Genomic DNA, 20,507 nt, shown 5'->3' with positions numbered 1-20,507 from the left:
GCTATGAGGAATATATGGGGTGGGGGCCAGGAGGGGCTCTAGCAGAGGGGGCTATGGAAGAGGAACTGACTGAGAGGAGTTGGGTCTGGGACATATGGCAGTGGGGGCGGTCCCGCTGGGGATGACCCTTCGATGGGCTACATGTGTTTGAATGCACAATTGGTTCAGTGTGTGTCAAGCAGTGGGGACGTTGCAGCAGCGCTCCTGAGTATGCTTGCAATATTTTTAAGGGGTCCATATCCAGGACCTAACCAGATAAATAGGCTCTGGAGACACCTGGGCCCCTAACTTGCGTCCTACGAAAAGACTTTTAAACAAGGAATACATTCAATATGATTTCAGAATGGACTCCGAGGGGAATACCTGCCCCTCTGGGATGGGTTATTCTGTGTGTGTGTGGCTGTTTTTTATGTCAGATATGGACTGTAGTTAGTGAAACAAACAACATAGAACTTGTTTCAGGAAGGTACAGCTGGTCCTTCCCCAGTGATGCTGAGAGTTATGGTGGAAACCCATCATTCCTAATGTAATATTCTGGGAGTGATCGTAGTGGAAGGCAACGGTACACCAAAGCTTTGGCTGTTCGGCTGATGCTGCTCAGGGGAATTTAAAGCAATTTCATTTAAGCCATGGTGGGCTCTGCTTTCTAGAGTCGTGGCCTGAGCTGGAAGCCTAGAGCTTCAAGGTTCTAATTCTGGCTCTGACTTGGAGACTCCCTCTCCGTTCTCTGGCAAGTTGTTTAGCCTGTGTAGCTTTGTCTCCACTAGGAAAATTATGTTGCAGACATCCATTGTCAGCAACAGTTGGGGAACTCAATTCACTCATATCTGTCCTTGCAGTTAAACTGTGTTTTAGCACCAATTCAGCTGTACCCATTACTGGCTCCCATTGTCAACAGTTGATAATTCCTGCTATAGACAAGGCTTCTGTGCCTCTTCTCCACCTGTAAATGCAGGACTCAGACTGACGCTGTGTACTGGCACCTCACTTATGCTGTTACCTTGTTCTGGAATTCAAGTTTTCATTGTGGGGCAGGATCGAGATGGGGGAAGTCTCTATCTGTTGTTGTGGAAACACATGCACTTGGTTCATGTTTTTATGTTTTCTGCATCTGCAAAACCTAAAACAGTAAGTGCTGGTCTACACACAAATTTTGCACTGGTAGAATTAAATCTCCTTTTAAACTAATTAGTTTAATTGCTCAAGAAACTGAGTAAAACAGCCTTAACGCTGAGAGAAATGAACTGCCCCACTCATCTCAGAGTGCTAACTCAGATGCTCAAGGATAGCTGATATTGAGACTTGAAGGTTTAACTATTTCACTGCTCATCAAATCATGTCAGAAAGGAGAGGTAAGTTTATACTATGAAGATCTACACAATCTACTGGGTGTGACAACTCATTTTGGCATTGCAAGATATTACTCATGGTCTTTATGGGTTAGATCTCTTTTTGTGCACATGCATCAGTGAGAAAATGCATTTTTATGGGGTTTATTTTCTTGTTATTTCTGTCTGGCGTTAACATGCGATACACTTTTCATAACATTCATAGTTTCAGGGTGTTAGTAACATTAATCCTCACAACACCTTTCTGAGAGTTTTATCCCTATTTTACAAATAGGGAAACTGAGACGTTGTTGTCCAGCTCAAAGTTTCTTGGACCATTCTCTGAAACATCTGGTTACTGGCTGGTGGCCCAGCTTATCTATAATATGGGAATAATAATGTTTATCCACTTTTGTAAAGTGCTCTGAGTTCTACTCCTGAAAAGTGCTAAGTATTAATATTATTTTTTGGGACAACCTCAGAGTGCTGGCACGGAGTGCTCTGTGGGAGACTTTGGATGCTGTTGTCATGGGTTGGAAGCAATCATATTTTCCAGTGGAAGGGGTGAAAACTCTAAAACAGTTACACTGGAGCTGTATTGTGTATTTTGTGTCACTTCAGAACTGCTTGTTTTCTACTGAAAGGAGAGAGGGGAACACACAAGCAACATAAAATGTTGTTGAAGAGAATGGGACCAGGCTATGCTGCAATAATCTGAAATATACTTGCCTTGTTAGCATTGCAATGGTCTAGTTATTTAAAAGACATTTTAAAAAGGAAAATGAGCGGTTCAATTAAAATAAACAATATGGTGCTTCACAGTACTACTACGTAGGTGGGTACTTGCTAGATTAGGCTCAAGTTTATTAAGCAAAAAATCCAAAAGCTTTGTTTAAACATTCCCCACACGTTTTCAACAGCAGTGTTGTGGTAGGGCGTGAGACTTGGGAAGTGAAACTCTTTTTTTGTTTTGTGGTACCTAAAGGCCACAATTGTGCTGTAAAAACACACCTGAATATGGTGTCCCTGCTCCAGAGATCTTGCAGTCTAGGCACAAGACTGAAACTGTTTTGTGATTCATTCTCCTTGGACAGTGGTAAATACGCAAATAATGTGTATATAGTGATCAGTGAGTTAGGTTGCTAAAATGGTTGTCTGTAATAGTCTAAGGCTTGGCCTACACTGAAAAGTTATGTTGGCATAGCTACATCGATCAGGGCTGTCAGGGGAAAAACACACCCTGACAGTCATAGCTATGCTGATATCACCCCCATGATAGATGCTGCTGTGTCATGAAAGAGGGTTTCCGTTGTCAGAGCTAACTTCAAGGAAGTGGTGTTCCTATACCAACGGATGAACCCGTTCTGTTGGCATAGGCTTCGTCTGCACTGTTGGGCTATGTTAGCATAGTCTTCGTAGTGTGGACGTACCCTAATGTGCTGTTGGCAACAGAAGTAACCAAAAGAAAGTCTTGTGTCTGACAGTGTTCATTTAAAAATTTGCAACTCGTCCTGCTGAATTACAGATTATGAAAACAGCATGTAACGTATATTTATATATGCACATATTGAAAGCTTAGTGAAATGAAAACTGCCTTGATGGGCCAAGAGGGATGTGATTCAATTGTTATATCGATTCGTGTTAGCTTAGCGTGATTGAAAAGCCCTCAAATCTTAACAGAGGAGTTTTTCCAAGCATGTTAAACTAACTTGATTGAAAAATGCACCCTTCTTGCTCATCAAGACAAGGCCCTAAAAGCTACAAATAACCAAAGAGTGAGAGGAATTGCTTAGGATGCTGCAAGAAAGTATAATTAGAAAACTTGGAGTAAATATAAAGGGAAAACTTCCTAATTGTGGGATCTTTTAGGTCTCTGAATAGTCTCCCCATGAAAGTGGTGGATATTCCATTGCCTGAGAGGTTTGAAATTAGATAGGCCAAACCCCTAGGATATGTACAATGGGGAACAATCCTAAATGCCCAAGCAATTGTCTGAATGGTTCCATTATCTCTCCAGCTATAATTTACTATGATTCCTTAACTGAGATTGGTGTCTTAGGGCTTGTCTACACTTACATTTTATAGCGCTCTAACTTGCTGGCTCAGGAGTGTGAAAAATCACCCCCCCCCCCCGAGCGCAGCAAGTCTGAGTGTTTCCGCGGCAGGGCTTTGAGGTTTCCAGTCTAGACATAGCCTTAGTTGACACCGCGATTGAACAGTCCTTCTCGGCAGGAGCCCTCTGATGGAGATCTTAAGGCAGTGGTGGGCAACCCGTGGCCCGTGGGCCGCACGCAGCCCGTCAGGGTAATCTGCTGGCGAGCCACCGGACGGTTTGTTTACATTTGCACGGCTGCCTGCGGCTCCCAGTGGCCGTGGTTCACCGTTCCCGGCCAACGGGAGCTGAGGGAAGTGGCGTGGGCCGTAGGGGCGTGCTGGCTGCTGCTTCTTCCTGCAGGTTGTCCACTGCCTTAAGGAATGCAGAGCTCATTCCAATGGGAGATGCATTCCCCATGTCGTACTCAAACTGTCAAGATGGCAGCTTCCTATCTGATTTATTTGGGACCCTTTAAAAAATATTGTCTTCTCTGTAACTAGATGGAGTGATTAGAGTATCTCGTTACATCGCCGTGATCTACAAGAGGGCTGGTTACTGTTCGTGGTTGCACTTAGGTAGCACTTATTTCTAGGCCGGGGTAGGCAACATATGGCACGGGTGCCGAAGGCGGCATGCGAGCTCGTTTTCAGTGGCTCTCGCACTGCCCAGGTCCTGGCCACTGGTCCGGGGGCCTCTACATTTTAATTTAATTTTTAAATGAAGCTTCTTAAACATTTAAAAAATCTTATTTACTTTACGTACAACAATTGTTTAATTATATATTATAGACTTATAGAAAGAGACCTTCTAAAAACATTAATGTATGACTGGCACGCGAAACCTTAAATTAGAGTGAATAAATGAAGACTCGGCACAGCACTTCTGACAGGTTGCCGACCCCTGTTCTAGGCCATCAAATGTGAGATGCAAACTTGACCTGCCGTATTGGTGCCCAGTTTTGTCAGAGACCCTTGTGTGGAGCAGCAACAGTCAAGGGCTCAGTAGGCCCTTGTTTCCCCAAACTATCTGTTGAGGAGTGTCATGGTAATAGAGCTGGGATGAAGGAAGAAGGAACATTGTTACTCAACAGTACCACCTGCTACTTAATTAGCAGCAACATAAAGGATCTGAAAGGAGTTCAGGTCACCTTTCTTGTCCATATCTTGGGAGAGCAGATGACTGGTCTCCTTAATGTAAATCTTCCTATCAGTCAAAAATGGAGGTATAGCTTCCATCCCAATGCTTGATATCCAGGCTCCAGACCTCATGATCCAATGGGATTCCTTCACCAGTATATATACACTGGGTGGGCTTGCAGGTAGGATGAATTTAAGAATCAGTTAATTATTGTTGGAGCGCATGTGGGATAATTCAGTGTCCCCTTCAGTATTTCAGAACAACAGTGCTAAAAAACCATGATTGGTTTAAATACTTTGAGACCAACAGGAAAAACTAACCTTCAGCCATGATAACTAAACCTTAAATGAAACATGGAGAAGTGATGATCAGCCCTCTGCAGTGAGCAGAGGCCATCCCATTAGTTCTTTAGGCTAGATGAACTCCTGCCTTCCTTATGTTAAGTTTTGTAAAGTCAGAGCCTCTTTCAAATATATGTCAAAACACATTTTGTTCAATGATCAAAGTATAACTTATAATCTGGCATTGGAAAGATACTTCTAAAGGCTGAGGTTAGTAGAATGTCTAATTACACCTCAAAATAAATGTTAATTGTAAAGGTAAGTGCTTCTGGGTCATGTGTGCCATACAATCACAAAAGATGATGACATCCAACACAACTGAGTTATGATGGGAGTGTATAGGTGCTATGATAGTGCCTCAATTTTAGATGCTGAACACTGAGACTTTTGAAAGGGGCCTGATTCTTGGAGGGCGGGGTGCTCAGGCACGTTTTTAACATGCCCTTTAAGAGATCCCCAGGTGGGCATCAGAAATCACTAGACACTTCTGAACATGCGGGCCCTGGGTTTTGTATCAAGCAAACTTTACCACAAACTTGCTGTGTAACTCTAGATAATATAATCGGTGTAAAATGGAGAGAAGACTTCACAGAAGTGTTGAGGCTTAATGCTTAAAATGCACGTTGAGAGTCTCAAATGACAGCAGTGCTTTGATGCATCCATAGTGCTGCTGCCTTGCAGACTTCCCCTCTCTTTCTGCAACAAAACGGTACATTTCTTTGAATCAGTCCTCTACATGTTCACCACCTTAGTAGCTTGATCTGAAGTCAGATAACAGCTGTTTGTGGATATGAGTTAAGAGACGTTTGCTGCTCAGACATCTCGAACAAGCTCCCATACAGTGCAGAATTTTCTTCCTTTCTAATCTCAGTATGTGATTAGTATGATAAATCTAAACACTTTCCTTGTTGTCTCTGCAGCTGCTGAAAAGCCTGAAGAGACTTTCTGAGTTGCCTATCACGGTTGACATCCTTGTGGTAAGAACTATAACAGTCTTATTTTTATGGTACCCTTCATGGGACAGAATAACCAAATGTCTCCTGAAATTGAAATGTGATCAGGATATTGGGGCTAACACTCAGTTCTTGTGGAAAATATCATGTAGGGCTTGTCTACACTGGCAGTTTATAGCACTGCAACTTTCTCGCTCAGGGGTGTGAAAAAACACCCCGCTGAGCGCAGCAAGTTTCAGTGCTGTAAAGTGCCAGTGTAGACAGTGCACCAGCGCTGATAGTTATGCCCCTCATGGAGGTTGGATTTTTTTAGCGCAACCACGCAAGCCACGTTAAAGCACTGCTGTGGCAGCACTCTAGCATTGCCAGTTTAGACTAGCCAGTGTAGACTCTAAAGCCAAGTGAAGCTGAAATCAGCATCAAATTGGAAACAAGGTGTAAATTGAAAGTGATCAACCGTTGCAATGGATTACCAACAGATGTGATGAATACTCCATCACCTGGAGTCACTAAATCAAGATTGGATCGCTTTCTAAAACAGATGATCTAGTTCAACCACAAGTTATTGGGCTTGATGCTGGAATCCCTGGGTGGTTTCTATTGGCCTGTTGTACAGGAGGTTCAGACTAGATTATCATAATGGCCTCAAGACCTTAAAATTAGGGCTGTTGATTAATAGCAGTTAACTCACGTGACTAACTTAAAAAAGTTAATCACAATTTAAAAAAATTATTCACGATTAATCGCAGTTTTAATCGCATTGTTAAACCATAGAATACCAATTGAAATTTATTAAATATTTGTGGATGTCTTTCTACATTTTCAAATATATTGATTTCAGTAACAACACAGAATATCAAGTGTACAGTGTTAGCTTTATATTATTTCTATTACAAATATTTGCACTGTAAAAAATGATAAACAAAAGAAATAGTATGTTTCAATTCACCACAGACGAATACTGTAGTGCGATCTCTTTATTGTGAAAGAGTAACTTACAAATGTAGATTTTTATTTATTTATTTATTTATTTGGTGACGTAACTACACTCAAAACCAAAACAATGTAAAACTTTAGAGCCTATAAATCCACTCAGTCCTGCTTCTTGTTCAGCCAATCGCTCAGACAAATAAGCTGGTTTACATTTACAGGAGATACTGCTTCCTGCTTCTTATTTACAATGTCACCTGAAAGTGAGAACAGGCATTCACATGGCACTTTTGTAGCCGGCATTGCCAGGTATTTACATGCCAAATATGCTAAACATTCGTATGCCCCTTCATGCTTCGGCCACCATTCCATAGGACATGCTTTCATGCTGAAGACGCTGATTTAAAAAAAATAATGCATTAATTATATTTTTGACTGAACTCCTTGGGGGAGAATAGTATGTCTCCTGCTCTGTTTTTCCCACATTCTGCCGTATATTTAATGTTATAGCAGCCTCGGATGATAACTCAGCACATGTTGTTCGCTTTAAGAACACTTTCGCTGCAGATTTGACAAAACGCAAAGAAGGTACCAATGTGAGATTTCTAAAGATAGCTACAGCATTTGACCCAAGGTTTAAGAATCTGAAGTCCTTTCCAAAATCTGAGAGGAGCGAACTGCGGAGCATGCTTTCAGAACTCTTAAAAGAGCAACACTCTGATGTGGAAACTACAGAACCCGAACCACCAAAAAAGAAAATCAACCTTCGGCTGGTGACATCTGACTCAGATGATGAAAATGAACATGCGTCAGTCTGCACTGCTCTGGATTGTTATCAAGCAGAACCTGTCATCAGCATGCGTCCTCTGTAAAGGTGGTTGAAACATGAGGGGACATAAGAATCTTTAGCGCATCTGGCATGTAAATATCTTATGACGCTGGCTACAACAGCACCATGCAAATGCTTGCTCTCACTTTCAGGTGACATTGAAAATAAGAGGGCAGCTATCTCCTGCAAATGAAAACAAACTTGTTTGTCTGAGTGATTGGCCGAACAAGAAGTAGGACTGAGTGGACTTGTAGGTTCTAAAGTTTTACATTGTTTGTTTGATTTCTGAATGCAGTTTTTTTTTGTAAGTTCAACTTTCACGATAAAGAGATTGCATTACAGTACTTGTAGCTTTTTTTTTTTTAATCGCTTGAAAGCCCTACTTAAAATCAATAAATATCTGAAAGTGGTCATGACCCTTTTTCCTGTGGCTTATCAGACAGATGACCTCCTAGCACCGTGATGGAAAATTCCCGACTCATCACCATCAACTGAATGTGAATTTCTTTCTCCTTACTAAAATATTGAGCACAAGTCTGGTACAACTCCTACCTAAACAATCAGTTGGTTTGGGCAGCTCTCTGTTGCACCATGGTGAGCTCATCAGCATTCTTGGAATGGTTGGTGAGAGTTGCGTTCTGTGTTCTTCAACACTGACACCTCTTGGAAGAAATTTGAGCTAAACCATTCTGCTTATCGTATATTTTTAAGGGTGTTTGCTTGAAAACAGTCTATTTGAGTGTGCATTTGTTTGTTGCTGCTCCCCTCCTGAAGCTATCATTGGAGCTTGGTGGAATTCCAGATCTTTTTATTTAAACCCTTTTAATTAAAAAGAGTTTCATAGCAACTCTAACATGGCCTGGGGTGAACTCTTGCCATGGCTGCTCACTTTCTGTTGCCAAATTGGAAGCTGATGATGCAATAGAAGGACACTTTGCCTGTGTATCTGATAGGTTAGGTAGCATTGAAATGGTTAAATTTAGTCTAGCTTTCTTGAGGCTGTTCACTTGAAGAGGGTTCTGGGTAACCAAGTGGATCTGGGAGTTTGACTGTGACAAACCTGTTTTTAGATGACCAATGCTGAGAATGTTGACTGGTTTGCAGAGATCAGCTGATGTCTTGCATCTTTCTTGCAGGAGACTGGTGTTGGGAAGACTGTGAATGGTTTACGGAAACATGAGCTGGTGGGAGACTTTGCCAAGAACTTAGTAGCCAGATGGAAGAAGCTGGTGCCAGTCCCTCAAGAAGTAGAGCGGTAAGCTAGCTTGTCCATTTGTCTCGCTGGATAGGTTGCATTAAATCTCCTAGTGGAGGTGGTGCTAGATTTCTGTGGCCCTGGAAATAAGGCTAGGCTTCGAAATCGTCATAACATCAGAGTGATAACTCTGCATGAGGTGCTTACCTCATTGTGGGGTAAGTTTCCTGCCTACGGTGGCCACAGAATTGCTGACTACTGCAGTTTCAGGTCGGAGTAAAGTTTTTCTTTCAGGAAACGGTAGTGTGATGGAGAGAGTGACACTAGACACCTAGAAAATGTCTTCACGAAAGCAGGAGACAAACCCTACATCTCACTTCCCTAATGTTGTAAAACTAGAGAGGAAGCTATAGGCACAAAGTATCAGAGGGGTAGCCGTGTTAGTCTGGATCTGTAAAAGCAGCAGAGAGTCCTGTGGCACTTTCATCCGACGAAGCGGGTATTCACCCACGAAAGCTCATGCTCCAATACGTCTGTTAGTCTATAAGGTGCCACAGGACTCTCTGCTGCTTTTATAGGCACAAAGCAGAGTGGAAATCCTCTTTCTGAGAGCCAGTGAAAACAGCTGTTATGAAAACTCAGCCCTTTGGTTAATATTAGTAAGTGTGTTGTAGGAACAGTGCTGTGGCTCCAGGGAGAAGGATTGGCTGATTGACTTGACCTCTTCTGTGGTTTAATTCATGACTGTGTGGTACTAGAGATTGGATTGTAATGGCTGCTGTAGCCCTGCATGCTGGTGTGTGTAATTAGGAGAATGTAGCCCATTATGGCCCCATGCATTCTTCCACTGTCTTGAGGCAGCTGCTTTGCTCTCTCCCAGATTGCTGGGAAATCTTCAGTCCCGGTAAGTTGGGTCTGGGAGATTTCTGTACTGGAGACGCTACCACTAAAGCCCTGAACATTGAGCAGGAAAGAATCATCAATGTTTTTACTATGTTCAACCTCCAGATGCTCTTATTCTTCTGTGTACCCTGGTTCCCATCCATACTGTCCTCAGGAAGTTGCTCCTTTTATTCTTGTTGATGGGTTTTTGTCTAACTATTGGGCTGTCTTTGTCTCTTAGAAATAACATTGATTCAGAAGAACGTGACTATGAGAGAAGCAGCTCTAGGAAACGGCAGCGAGAGCCTTCCCCAAAAGAGGATGAGGAAGCTGAGCAGGACTACTCTGAAGCATTCCAGCCTTCCTGCAGCCAATCATGTGAGCCAAACTACAGAGAGAAGAAGGCCAAAAGGTATTCGGAGCCTGAGAGAGCCCATGAGGCCATCAGCTATGGCAGCCAGGAGGACAAGGGCTGGGGCAGAGCTTCCCCAGCGCACTCCTCAGATCAGGAATACTCGGACTATGGGCATGCTTTGTCACCTGAGCTGAGGGAGAGCCCTCAGGAACTGTACATGGATCACTCTGCCTCTGAGGAACAAGAGGTAGAGCAGACAGTGTTTCATCGGAAAGCTAATAAAGGCCACAGCTTTCAGGACAAGCTGGTGGGAAGCCACGAAAGGAATCCTAGCGAATCCCAAGACAAAGGAAACCTGACTCGGAGCAAAGAGCACAAGTCCTCTCACAAGGAGAAGCAGCGACTGGACACCAAGGGGGAGGTGAGGACCTCTGCCTTTAGCCCAGAAAGACTGCACAAGTCCTCTTTCAAGGAGCAGGTCCGAGAGGCTCCAGGTGGCAGCAAGGAGAAGCTCAGGACTTTAGACGGCACCAAGAGAGAGAAGAACAGAGAAAGTGGGGGCTCCAGGAAAGAAAAGTCACAACCTCACTTGGAGGAGGCTGTTGACAACCATAAGAAGCAAAAACACCGGGACTCTGAGAAAGTCAAACTGGAAAAGTCCAGGCTAAGCCTGGAGATATCCAACGTGGATCGGGAGAAACGGAAGTTAGAGGGTAACTCCTCAAACAGGAGCAAAGAGAAGGGGCTTTCTAGCAGCTTAAAGACTACGGAGGGCAAATCCAAAGCCTCTGACTCAGACAAAAAATCTGTGGGTTTCTCACCGGGTTTTGGGGAGGTGGAAGTGGAGGATGAGTATGAGCAGCCTAAAATGTCCTTTGAGTCATACCTCAGCTATGACCAACCCCAGAAAAAGAAGAAAAAAGTGGTTAAACCCCCTGCTCCTCCAGCCCCTGAGAGAAACAGAGGGCATGGCAAGCAAAATGGGTCTAAAGCCAGTACCAAGAGCTCTGACTCAAGCCGAAAGAATACAAGTCACAAGCAGACAGGCGAGAAAAGGGCAGAGAAGAAGCAATCTGGGTCATCTAAACCAAAAAAGGTAAGATCTCCGAGAGTCTGAATATGAACAAACTGTGGCATTGGTAAGTGCCACCTTCCATACCAGGCATCCTCTGCCCTACTTGGCAGGTGCTTAGGATTAATTCACGTCCTCTTTGCCATCTCAGATACTGAATTTAGCATCAGGCTGGTGTTCTGTGGAGCTGTGAAACCTGATACGTAGGGATGTCCCATCAGGTACTCCATGGGACCACATTCTGTAATGCCTCCTTCTGAGTGACATTTCTGCTGTTGGGTGAGATTATCCATCCCACATTTAGCTTCTTACTAGTGTCATTGAGCACTACGTAGCATATACAGGTATGAGTGACTCTCATGGTAGTGAGCGCGGGGATGCTAGGAGGCTCATGCTTGTGTTCTGTGCTGAAATTGCCTTGGGCTCGTCCACCAATAACATGGACAGGATTGAAATCTCAGTCTGAGGCTATGCCCTGGTACAGGCTGATCGTCGTCATGTGGGTTATTAAAATGTTTGAAATGAATACATCTACCAGCTTCTGCGCGTGATATCTCCCTCTTTTATCTCTGTTCAGTTTTGTGCTTTCTCTCCCTCCAGATCCCCATTGATGTGATGCCAACGTTACCAGATATCCCTTTGCCTGCAATTCAGGCCAATTATCGCCCACTTCCCTCTCTCGAGTTGATGACCTTCTCCCAGACAAAGAGGAAAAGTATGTGCTGGTCAGGGGATGGGGCAGAAGAGTCCTTGGGTGCTTTGTGGGGGTAGGGGAGGAGGGAGATATTGCTGTGATTAATCCCCATCTGCAGAATCCAGTATGTCATTTGAATTAAAGCTCCTTGTGATTAACTTAGTGTGACGTCTCCCTATCCAGCCTCAGTACCAGTGCAAAGCTCAGGGGACTAAAGGCCTTATATACTCAGGGGCCACTGTTCTGCCTCTGGCAGGGGCCAGTACCTGATCTTTCAGCAGAAGATGACTCCCCTCCTCCCCACTTTGTACATTTTGGGAGGGACAGGGGAGAGTCCTTCCTGACCCTGAAGCAGTTGGCTTATTCTCAAGCACGAGCTTTGATTATCTGTCCTTTGGCGCATGACTCAATGCAGGCACAAGTAAAGGGGTTGCGGTCACATTGGTGGTTGGCTGACCAGGCTACTCATGTGCCTCTGAGCCTGGTGTATTAACCTTGATCTGACTCAATAATTGCTCAGGACTTGCTCTGCAGTTCAAGATGCTCTTAGCGCTCAAGTGAAACCATGATGCTGGTCTTACTTCTTTTCTTTCCCATCTGTCATCTGATCACAGCAGTGTCCTCGCCCATTGAGGAGGGTGAGGCAGGCTTTACAGGACGCAGGCTGAATTCCAAGATGCAGGTGTATTCGGGCTCTAAATCCGCCTACCTCCCCAAGATGATGTCTCTATATGAGCAGTGCATCAGAGTCCTCAACAACAATATTGACTGTGAGTATCACTCCCGTTTTGCTTTAAAGGTGTAATTATCCACTGTCAGTGTGAGGAGAGTTGTGTGCTTCTGCTGGCCTAGTTCTGAATACGGGTGGAATGCTACTCATAGGTGTCATGCAGTGCAGCGAGTTGTTAACTTGCTTTTATATCTCCAGGGAGCACCTGGCTTTGTACGCTTTACAGCCATATCACTTAGCAAGCTAAGCAGGAATGGGATAGGCTAATACTAGGATGGGAGACCGCAAAGGAACACGCGTGCTGCAGGAATTGATAGAGGGTGCTCTTACTTCTGGGGAGCACTGCACTCTTAGAAATAAGGCGTAGAATTGGGGTCTTGACTAGGGATGTGACAAGTTGTTGTACTCAAAGTACTATACAGGATCTTTTCAGGGGGATTAAGGCAAAACGCCACATTTATTAGTAATACAGGTATCAATTAATACTCTATGATATGCATATGAGATATCTCACAGTCATGCATTCACACACACACACACACACACACACACGCAGACACAAACACACTCCGTCTTGCTGCTGTTACCAACTAGTTGCTCCCCTTAACTGCACTGGCCAGGTGAGTTAGATGGGGGAGGGGTGGAGCCAGGCTTCTGCCGATCCGGATCAGTGCTCTGATGGTGACAAGACGAGACCCGGGGTCCTCCTGCAAGACACCTCACATTTATAGGAGCTTCCCTCTTATGCAAATTTAGACCAGATTCAAAATCTGGGTCTGTGTCCATTGGTCTGTGTCCGTTGGTCTTTGTGCTGCTTTTTTTTGGGTGTTGTCCCAATGCTGCTCAAAAGAGGGTGTTTTCTAAAGAAGGTGCTGGCTTCTGAGCCCTGAGGCCGTCAATATGTCTGCGCTTGACAAGTTGTATTGTCCTTGGCTCTGGCTCCCATTCCCTCTGCAACTGTTGTAGCTGTCTGGAGGTGGGTGTCTTCCAAGGGTATGGCTACACTGGCGATTTGCAGCGCTGGAAAGCCTCCACCAGCGCTGCAATTAGTAAGTGGCCACACCTGCAGGGCACTTCCAGCGCTGCAACTCCCTGGCTGCAGCGCTGGCCGTACACCTCACTCAGCATGGGGAATAAGGATTGCAGCGCTGGTGCTGCAGCGCTGGTCATCAAGTGTGGCCACACACCAGCGCTGTGATTGGCCTCCAGGGTATAAGGTGTATCCCAGAATGCTTTTATAAATTACTCTCTCTGTTTTGTTATGCAGCCTCTCTTTGTTTTGTTGTGAACGAGCTCCGTGCGGAGCTCCGTTGCCGCTGCCGCTTATCTAAAAAACAAACAGAGCTCCTGTTTGCTGTGATCATCTGTACCTGGCTGTAAACAATCACATGAGATTGCAGGCAGGGAGGGAATGAAACAGCGGGGAGTCGTGTTGGCTGCAGGCTGTTTGCAATTAAGAGTTAAGACTAAGGGGTTGGAAACATGTTCTGATTTTTCAAGTCAGGAAGCTAAACACACAGTGTTGGCTCCAAAAATCCCCTCTCTCTCTCCCCCCGCTCCCTGTCACACTAGACCCCACTCCACCCCCCTCTTTTGAAAAGCACGTTGCGGCCACTTGAATGCTGGGATAGCTGCCCATAATGCATCACTCCCAGCAGCGCTGCTAATGCTGCAAATGTGGCCACACACCAGCGCTGGTAGCTGTGAGTGTGGCCACACACCAGCGCTGCTCCTACACAGCTGGATGACCAGCGCTGCAAACTACCAGTGCTGCAAACCGTAAGTGTAGCCATACCCCCAGCCTCACTCATTCACACCTCATTCAGTCAATAGGGCAATTGATTACAGAGTGGGGGGGAAGATCTTATTCTACTTCTAGCAAAAAGGCACGTTTCTTTTACTTTAACTATACTATCCTTAGGGGCTATAACATTTGATATAAAGTTTCCTACCAATTTTTTATATAGGGATCTAATACAAAGTTGTATGAAAATAGAGAGGCACAATGCCAAGTCATATGAAATACAAAATAACATCATGCAAGATGCAATGTCATAAAGATACTTAATACAGAAAGATACTTAATACAAAATAACACAATGCAACGTCATAAAGATTTATAGAGATAGTTAATACAGAGATTTCTCTACAAAGTGACCACATATGGTTAAGATACCCACAGCACTCTTTTGCAGGAATAGAGCTGTTGGGCCCAATGACTTGCTCAAATTCTGCTGCCTGTAAATTCTCTCTGCAGCAGGTGGATGCAATATATTTCCCCTTTCCTTCCCTTCCTGTTTTAAACTGCTGTGTAGTATTGCTGTGAGCTATTCAACAGCCGCCATGATCGTCTGCATTTCTGTGGTGGCTGCAGTGCCCCATGTGTTTATGGGTAAGCTCTGTTAAACACTTTCCCTCAGGCTGATAGGAGTCAGATAAACATTGTTGGTGTGTCTCTCTCTCGCTCTCCTGTAGCAATCTATGAAGTCGGTGGAGTTCCTTTTTCGGTGTTGGAGCCAGTATTGGAGAGATGCACCCCTAATCAACTGTATCGCATTGAGGAATGTAATCACGTAGGTGTCTTCAACTCAGAGGCGGGAGCTGGGCAGGAGGGGAAGCTGATACTTCCATGGATGGGTAACATTCTGTCCTCACTGGGAGGAGGAGAACGTTCATGAGAAGGTGTGGACCATGGCTGAAAGGCTTTGGGAGAGGACCCCCAACTCTTCATTCTGGCCACGATTTATCTCCGGCCACCGAGCCTTGCTTCCCTATTAGCAGCCGGTATTCCAAGTGTGACCGCGGTGCCTGGAAGGGCCAGTCAGGGCAAACTGCAAAGAATGGGGCAGACAATCCCCAAAACTGGTGGATTATTCTAATAATTAGATTCACCAAGCCAGCAACAAAACAGCTTCTGCAATACCTTACTGGTTACCCAGAAGCCAAAAATACAGCTCCCTTAAAGCAGTCCAGCCCTGGGCTTCCACCCAGATAGTCAAGTCAAATGTGAGGATTACTTAAAATCTTGTTCACCGTATATAAAATTCTACCAATCCCAAGGGATCAGACATATTGCCCAGCAGGTCAATGAAATGTTTCATACTTTACCCAAATACATGCTTACAGCCACTTATTAACTAAACTAAGATTTATTAAAAAGAAAGGGTGATCATGGTTAAAAGATTCATATCTGTATGTATAAATGATAAAGTTTTTTAGGTCCGTTTCATAGTAGAGATGGTGAGCTGCTGAGTTGCAAAATGTTCTTTCAGAATCAATTCAGTTGGTTATAAAACAACAGGCAGTCCATATGCAGAGGCTGTATACATTCTCCCTGAGAAATAGCGGGGTAATCCAGATAGGGCTTCAGCTTCCCAGTCTGGCAACTCCAAACCTCCCCTGATAAGGTTCAGGCGGACTTGAGATGACAAGATCAGGCCCCAGAGTTCTATTATAGATCTCTGGCAGGCTGTGCTAGCCTCTTGACATCAGATAGGACAGCAGATATTCCTCAGGTGAAGAATAGGTACTATACATTGTGGCTTTGAAGCAAAACCTATTTCCTATGTATACACAAGTAATTAGTTGCATTCATCAGCATAAGGTAATTATCCATTCAAGCAGTTCATAGACAGTTTGCAACAAACTTCAAAGAGAAATATAGACATGATATTATTACACCCAAGTTTCATCTAAATATTAATATTCCCTCTTGATCTCTAAATTAATAGAACATAGTAACAGACGCGAAGAGAAGTTTATCGTCTACCAGTTAATGAGATCACACTGTGAAGTTTCTAACAGATATAGGTAAACACAGACAAATACAATTAATATTTACTTCTAATTCTTTGACAATACAAAGTTTTAAGCACACTGGTCTATCTAACATGGCTTTGATAACCATCTACAAGAAATGGCCCTGTTTACCATTTCAATTCTTCTCTAATATGCTCTTAAAGGTTGATCTGGGTCACGTTAGCCTGCTGGTTGCTTAACTCTTTCTGGCTCATTGTCACACGAGGATATCCCACACCACAGATGAGGTGCTTCTGGCAGAGGTTACTGTTAAAATTAGCCTTGTTTGGGTTCCAGCAGCCTGGGACCCAATCAGCCATCTCCTGTCTGTCTTGAAATCTGTATCTCCTTCATGATCCCTCGGCTTCCAGCTCTCTGGAATTTGGCCCTGAAATCAGTTATCCCTCAGTGGCAGTGGTTTGCCAGGCCACCTATTAGGATCTCCCAGCATGGTGCTACCCTCACTGTGCTAGGAGCATGTGGCTGGCTTCTCAGAGCTGCATGTGAATACGACTGTGTTCAGTAGCACTAACAGCAAGAGGTCCAGAATGCCAGCTGGAGAGTCTTGCTGGCCTGTCTGATAGGGAAAGTGCCTTGTGAGGCTGGAAATGTTCTGGTTTTGAACTAAATGCGGCTGGCTGGGTCCCAGGTCTTTGGCAGTGGATTGTCTGTGGAAAATTTAGCCAGTCGCATAAGCTTCTCCTTTGCTGTGGCCAAGTTTCCAGCTCTACTTTTTGGAAGGGAACAGGGGTTTTTGACACTGCACCTTTGGGCTAATGCTCTGGCCCTTTGCTGTGCAGAACTTGTGATGTGAAATAGGTTACTGCCCCATAGGGGGAGAATAAGCTTAGGTACTGAGGCTACAGTGAAATTCTGCCCTTTGCCTAAGGTCCCTGCAGTCTTATATTGGATGAGAGTGGCAGGAGGGCAGCGTAACACAGCCTTGTAAATTGGGATGGAGCTGAGTGTGATAGGGAACCAGCTGAACCTCTTGAGAAGAGTCATTCCCTCACTGCTTGATTCATGTAGATGGGACATGCTAGACTTGTGAACTACTTAATAGCACTAGGGGTAATGGTATGTGAAGGGAGGAGGGCCACTAGGAGGCACATGGGTTAACGGTCTGAACTTGTGCTCTCCAGAGAGATCCTAGAAAACTGTCTCTGAGGTAACTCGCGGGTCTATCTCCAGGTTTTAATTGAGGACACGGATCAGCTGTGGCACAATCACTGCGTCCGGGACTTCAAGAAGGAGAAGCCAGAAGAGTTTGAGTCCTGGAGGGAGATGTACCTTCGGCTCCACGATGCCCGAGAACAGCGGCTGCTCATGTTAACACAGAACATCCGCTCAGCTCATGCCAACAAACCCAAAGGTAAAGCAGGCACTGGGTGATGCAGGGGTAATGGAATGGGGTGGGTTGTGATTCTTTGTGCTGGAGTGAAAAGAAAGGGATGTCTGTCTAGGTGACTGGTTCAAATCTGCCCCAGGTTAGAAGTTGTCCCAAATCACTTTTGTCTGAGGGATGGGCCCACTTAATTGACTTTGCGGGCCTCAGTTCAGTTCCTAGGAGAATTGTTCCATAGCAAAGCAGCCTACTGCCCCTCCCTGTGAGGACATTAGAGGTCGCAGAGACTGAAATCTCATTTCGTTCTTAGGGTCATTCCCCCAGGTTGGGCTCGAAGTATATTGATAGGGCACTCCAGGGCTGTTCTGAAATTCTCTGTCCACAGGTCTGTCAGTGTGGCCTCTCTCAAGCATGAAGTTCGAGGGGTACAGGGTCAGGGAGGGAACTCTGCCCCATGTAATGGAATGAAAGGGCGAGGATGTGGTGGCTGGTGCTTCCACCAGAGAGCATGAAGGTGGGCTCGCTGCTTTGTGACAGTGAGTTCTGAGGACCCACTTGTGGCTGGATCCTAAAGGGTGTGTGTTCACTCCCTCTGCAGGCAGAGTGGCCAAGATGGCATTTGTCAATTCAGCAGCAAAACCCCCTCGGGATGTACGGAGGAGACAAGAGAAATTTGGAACTGGAGGAGCTGCTGTACCAGAGAAGATCAAGTGAGTCTTAAAAATCCCCCACCTGTCTGGTCAGGACCTTTCCTTAGGGGGCTGGGCAGTGGGAGAAACCCATCAGGTTGTCCCCTGAGCACAAATAATCCCTCCTGTTTTATGGAGGCTGGAGGGAAGGGAACAGGAGAGAGGAGATTTTTCCCCCTCCTTTCAGATCCTTCTCTCTGTCACTAAAGGGGAGGGAGAGGTTTGTCAGTCAGTAGCAATCGATAGCATGTGTATAAGTCTAAACAATAGACAAGCATCTATCTCACCTGCCAAGCTCTTGAGTTCAAGCTCTCCCAGTTCCCTGGTTTGCTTCAGGAGTAACTTAGGCCATCAGTTCTGGCAGGAGAAACTGGAAACCTGCAGCACAGGCCTGGGCTGGGAAAGAACTTCTCAGGTCCCCTCTATCTGTGGAATGTTACTTGGCAGCCATTGAACTTGTAGGAATGCTAGACACCATGCTGAGAGTGGCCTGGTCTAATGTTCGAGCACTGGACTAGGAGTCAGTTTTAATCTTGGCTTTTCTACTGACTGACTCTGTAGCTTTGGGCAAGTCACGTAATCTCTGTCCATTTCCTAATCTGTGAAAAGGGGCTAAATGATCCCCAGTTCATTGGACACTGAAGATGAATTGTTTGCAACGTAGTAAGTGCAATTCAGTCATGTTGCTGTGGAGTTCCACCTCAGATGTGTAGTAAATTGTGCGGTTGGGACAGAGAGAAGAGAGTATCCACTCAGCACCTACCCGCGCATGGTATGGAAATGAATTGGTTCCGTCATTGAAGCTGTTTGTATCTCCTCCATATTTCTCTGAATTGCAGGATAAAACCAGTCCTGTTCACACCCGGTAGAAGTTATGCCCAGTCTGAGGAGGAGCAGTCCTATGATGGGCCCAGCACCAGCAGTGCCCATTCTGGTCCATCCCCAGGCAGCACCACCTCTGGCTACGACCCCAGGAAACCACCAGTGAAGAGTGAGTGATGCAGGCATCAGTGTCTGTGCTAGTTATTTCTAGCTGTCGTTACTATGAGCTTTAACCACTGACTAATCATGCATGGAAGAGATTGATATAGGGTTAGCAGGGGGCTGACTCAAGAGAGGGGTGTTCCTTTTCCAACCCTCCTGTTAAAGGGAAGGGTGGCAAAATGGGTCAAATTGCTGCAAAGGGAGAGAAATGGTCTTGTGGTGGATGCATTGGATTGGGAATAGAGACTTGGGTTCATTACCCACCTCTGCCATATATTTGCTGGGCAACCTTGGGGGAAGTCAATTTCCCTCCCTCAGTTTCCCGGGCTGTAAAACTGACAATACCAAGCTGTCTCAGAGGGGTCTTGCAAGGAGAAATCACTACATCTTGGGTGTCTGAAACATTCAGCTGTGGCAGGTGCCGTCACTAAACCTGCAAACAAAAATAGGCTGGAATTTAGTCCCAGATTTAAGTGAGGACTGTTGGATTGTGGTCACCCAGCCCTGAGTGTGTTCATCTTAAAATGCAAATCCCGCCACTTTTGTAATCTTCCCTTGATAACTGCATCACTCTCCTGGGTAGCTGACCATGGAGAGGAGAAGGACGGGGAGAGAAAAGAACTGGCAGAAGGAAGATGCCTGTTGGAGAGCGAGCTGAGAGCCCCAGCACTTCTAGCATTGCTGTACATTTGCTGCTTAGATACCACAGTGATAGGCACCTTCGATTTATGGCTGACAAACGAGGAGGGTAAATGCCTTTCAGAGGTTTGCAGTGTTACCAGTGGAAAGACCTAGTTGACCAGCTGAGGTTCTTGGTCAGTCAGAGCTAACAAGTCTGCTGCTCTTTGGAAAATTCTGAGGGTGGCACATGATTTGAATGCTTCCAAAAATGTAAAGCTCTTCTTCAAACTCCTCTGGCATGCTGGCCAGCCTTTCTTTTAAAGGCAGCACTAAAAGATGCTGATATTGCGCAGTTAGTACGGGGAGCATGGGTGAACCTTGGACTATATGGCTCCTAGTTAGTTCAATCCCTTTTCCACCACGTTGGGGCCTTGCTTTTCCCAGTGATGCTCAGATCGTGGCATAGCTGCCCAGGAGGCAGTGAAAATTAGAATTGCTTGAATTAGAGCCCTGCACAGATACAAAATTT

At 45.1% G+C, this 20,507-nt stretch overlaps 1 protein-coding gene across 3 annotated transcripts in view; it reads left to right on the top strand.

The window, feature by feature from the left end:
- The window catches only part of ELOA (elongin A), a 37,488-nt gene that overhangs the window by 13,441 nt on the left and 3,540 nt on the right, over positions 1-20,507 (top strand). For 2 of the 3 annotated variants that reach the window (XM_039512008.1, XM_039512010.1), the window contains 9 exons: positions 5,822-5,878; positions 8,750-8,868; positions 9,932-11,141; positions 11,718-11,832; positions 12,426-12,581; positions 15,017-15,114; positions 17,531-17,711; positions 18,283-18,394; positions 19,213-19,364. In XM_039512008.1, coding sequence (XP_039367942.1) covers positions 5,822-5,878; positions 8,750-8,868; positions 9,932-11,141; positions 11,718-11,832; positions 12,426-12,581; positions 15,017-15,114; positions 17,531-17,711; positions 18,283-18,394; positions 19,213-19,364 — 2,200 coding nt within the window. The remainder of the gene's footprint in view (positions 1-5,821; positions 5,879-8,749; positions 8,869-9,931; positions 11,142-11,717; positions 11,833-12,425; positions 12,582-15,016; positions 15,115-17,530; positions 17,712-18,282; positions 18,395-19,212; positions 19,365-20,507) is intronic. The other variant, XM_039512009.1, reaches the window with a different exon arrangement.

The sequence above is a fragment of the Mauremys reevesii genome, linkage group 23 (genome assembly GCF_016161935.1).
Source record: "Mauremys reevesii isolate NIE-2019 linkage group 23, ASM1616193v1, whole genome shotgun sequence".
NCBI classification, from domain to species: Eukaryota; Metazoa; Chordata; order Testudines; family Geoemydidae; genus Mauremys; species Mauremys reevesii.
The sequence above is the reverse complement of the archived record's forward strand: the minus strand, read 5'-3'. Positions and strand labels throughout refer to the sequence as shown.